The 3,683-nt window shown below is 39.5% G+C and overlaps 1 protein-coding gene across 1 annotated transcript; it reads left to right on the forward strand.

The window, feature by feature from the left end:
- Positions 1-841: 841 nt before the first annotated feature.
- Positions 842-2,845, forward strand: LOC137250858 (uncharacterized). Its single transcript, XM_067784482.1, has 2 exons — positions 842-1,181; positions 1,264-2,845. Exons 1-2 carry the CDS (start codon positions 1,111-1,113, stop codon positions 2,381-2,383), a joined length of 1,191 nt encoding a protein of 396 aa, XP_067640583.1. The 5' UTR covers positions 842-1,110; the 3' UTR covers positions 2,384-2,845.
- The last annotated feature ends 838 nt before the right edge of the window (positions 2,846-3,683 follow it).

A 3,683-nucleotide genomic window follows, 5' to 3' on the forward strand; every position in this document is an offset into this window, starting at 1 on the left:
AATGGGTTTTGGCATTTTTTTTTTTTTTTTTTGAGAGGATCTGGTCACACTGAATACTACCCCTTCAAAGCTTAAGGCCGCGACACAATACCATTTTTCATAAAGATGCGCTTAAAGCCGGAGTCATTGGTGCCGTATGTCGCATCGCTGTATCCGTATTCCTAACGTAATCAGCTGTTTATCGTTACGACGGTAAACCAAAACCCAATTGGTTGGCTACGGTACGGCTACGACCTTAGCGGCACCAATAATCGATTGCATTGATTCTCATAAGGTTGGTCGAATCAGCTGTTAAAAGGTTACCGATAAAGCACCAATGTCTGCAGCTTAACACACGCTTATGCATTCCAATAACATCGCCACAATCAACCAGGATGTTGCGTTTGTAAATATGAAAGAACTTCAGACTTGGCAATTGAAGTTTATTTCGCCTTGCCCATTCACATAAAAATTTTCGCAAAGCACTGGTATAAACATTATCCCCATACAACAAAGATACTTGCTAACATATTTTGTGTCGTATTCATTTGTTATATTACAGTTTTTGCTTGCGAAAAATGTTAGAAAATTTACCATTTAGTGGGAAAAATAATTTCACTTGCAAAATGTGTCAACACCCTTAACCAAAACAATAGTTACATTCTTCTTCTTTGCTTTGCTTGTAACGAAATTTGGGAGATGGCTACTTTTCAATATCAGATGGCGCCAGTGTCGCTCATTCTACCTTTCTCCATAAAAATGCTTGCAATCTAATCATAACGCATAAGCTTGTGTTAAACTCATCTATATGAAAAAGTGCTTGTATCGAGGCTTTGACTTCAACGGCGTCGCGTCAAATAGTTTCGCATATTGGAGTCTCCTTACCACTACAAGGCGGCGATAAAATAAATTTTGTTTCGGCTGCACTTCTCTTCTTCTTCTTTCATCAATCATTCACATAGTTGAACCACAACCCACTTCACAATAAACGCAAATCGGCTTTTTTTTACGTTGACGCACACGGAGCCAAAAAATTTATCTCCTTTTCAACAAATTGGAAGGCAAATTCCGTGTTTAGACTTATTTATTGCCTTCAGATTTAAAGGATTAAGGAATACGCACGCAAAGGACATGGATTTGAGTTTAGATGAATTTATTAAAACCAAAAATATTTCTGTACCCTCGGTTGTCACCAAAAAATTGTAAGCCCGGACATGAAAAATCGAAAATATGTTGGAACTTTTTGTTGGTTCTAAATCTAATAACGAAAATTCTTAATTACAGCAAAAATACGGAAAATCCACGTAAATCCTCATTGCCTCTGCGAAAAACTCTTAATAAGCCCATATTTAAGCCCTCATCTGCTGTGAGTGATGCCCGTAATAAAATTATACAAAAAAATCGTGAAAGGATACGTGATGCTAGGGATAAATTAATTGACTTGACAAGAACAAATGGCGATGTACGTCAAAAATTATTGGCTAAGAAGTCGCGCAATTCTTCAAAAAGAATATATACAACAGCCTATCGAAATGGTGTACTAAAAGCACGACCAGGTTTAAAAAGCACACAGCCCTACCTACAACAGCCGGCGCATGTATCAGCACGCTTGCCCGATATAATAAATGTACCGCGCGGCTATGTTGACTACGATGATATGGAGCGTTTGGAAGAAGAGGAAATTGCAATTGCTACGAGGCTTAGTCGTACGGTCACAAATGATTTTGCTTCATATAGACGACGCAGCATGTCACCACCACCACCAATGCGACATGTGAATGCATGGGGTGTGCCTGTTAATGACAATTATGATCCATTTGATATTTATCAACCAAGGGAACGACGTTTATCACCCGAATTACAACCACCACCACCAAAAGGTATATTACGTCCCACGACGCGACAATTGAGTCCAGATGTTATGTTTCAACGCCGTTATGTGCCGGAGCCATCATCACATTTGTCATATGAAATGCGTTCACGTTTGGAACGTGCACCTGATCCACATGCATCCATGGGCATATTTTCCAATCCATTAAAAACTCCACCATCATCTGGTTATCGCATTGTAGTCAGTAATTTGCATAGTAGTGTTAGTCAGTCAGATATTCAAGAATTATTCGAGGATATCGGCCCATTATATGATTCTCGTCTCGTGCGTCCAGGTGTGGCTGAGGTAATTTATAAATCATTAGCAGATGCAGAAAAGGCTGTTGATACCTATCATAATCGGCAATTGGATGGTCAACCAATGAAATGTTTAATGGTTAATCCCCGCGCTTCAGATAAGCCAACAGCGCCTGCAATAACCACTTCTTCAGGGTCTCGAGGTGGCACTACATCTAAAACTCCATTGGAAATCGATATAGACGCTTTACACAAGGTGCTCTTCCGGCGTCATTAACATTAATTTATCTTAAATAAATAAAAATACTTTGGAAAAGAAACAACGCTAAAAAAACATACTTAGTTAATAAAAAACAAAACAAGTTAGCACTGGTCCAGTTGGAGTGTTAGAAATGACAACGATTATAGCGTGGTGAATTGTTTAAGTGATTAATTAATTAAGCGGGCCCAAGATCCTCACGGAAAGAGGGATTGAATGGCCTATAAGGTACAACATGGGCTTATCGTTCCGAAGATGATTGGGCTCTAGTACCTAATTTGCGCTATTTTACGGAACTTAGCGAATGACTATCCATCAAAAGACCATCAATCGATAAAACTTCCCAAAACCTTCGGAGAATATTTTTACCGCTATAACATGATACGAAATAATTTTCTAATTTATAAACAAAAATGTATGTACTGTTGGCAACCCAAACATTAAGTGTTTTATATGTATAAAAAAATGTATGTAATTTGACATCGCATTTTCTTTCGAGTCCATGAACAAAATGAAACCCCTGAACGTCAATCCGTACGTATTCATCCATGATGCAATTACATCTTGGTATTCATCATAATAATAGGAAATAAAATTACTAAGCCGTTCGAAACTAAACAAGGTTTCAGACACGATGATTTCATACTTCAACAATATCAACCTAGAAGTCTAACAAAGCTCTTGCCAACATAGATACGCTGGTTATCCGCTTTGTCATATGGTACAAAATTACAGAATTACATATTCGTTGTTGTTGTTGTTGTTGTAGCGCTAAGATTACTCCCTGAAGGCTTTGGAGAGTGTTATCGAGGTGATGGTCCTTTCCCGGATACAGATCCGATACGCTCCGGTAACACAGCTCCATTAAGGTGCTAGCTCGACCATCTCGGGAACGATTTATATGGCCACATTAAACCTTCAGGCCATCCCTCCCTCCCCACCCCCAAGTTCCATGAGCAGCTTGTGGTCGCCAGAGCTTCGTCTGTTAGTGAAACGGGATTCGCCGCTCGTAGGTGAGGTTGACAATTCAGTTAATATATATATTGCGCTGGCAACCTGACAAGGTTGCGCTATACAACCCCTTGAATCTGGTATTTTAGTCGCCTCTTACGGCAGGCATACCCACCGCGGGTATATTCTAACCCCCTAACCCGCTGGGGGTATTCGTCAGCTATGGAAGTATTAGAGAAACATTTCTGTTCCTCGAATTTTTTAAGGGCACCTACCCAAGAAAAGCAAAAGCTTTATACGGACATTAACATAGTGTTCAACTACAATACAGCGGCTACGCTGGCTAGACCACGTTGAAAATACTTTA

This window comes from Eurosta solidaginis, chromosome 4 (assembly GCF_040869045.1).
Source record: "Eurosta solidaginis isolate ZX-2024a chromosome 4, ASM4086904v1, whole genome shotgun sequence".
Taxonomy (NCBI): domain Eukaryota; kingdom Metazoa; phylum Arthropoda; class Insecta; order Diptera; family Tephritidae; genus Eurosta; species Eurosta solidaginis.

Excerpts from the sequence above, each read along its gene's own strand:
- LOC137250858 (XM_067784482.1), top strand. The coding sequence starts at position 1,111 with ATGGATTTGAGTTTAGATGAATTTATTAAAACCAAAAATATTTCTGTA. Across the intron at positions 1,182-1,263 it reads TCGGTTGTCACCAAAAAATT|CAAAAATACGGAAAATCCAC; the intron begins GTAAGCCCGGAC and ends TCTTAATTACAG.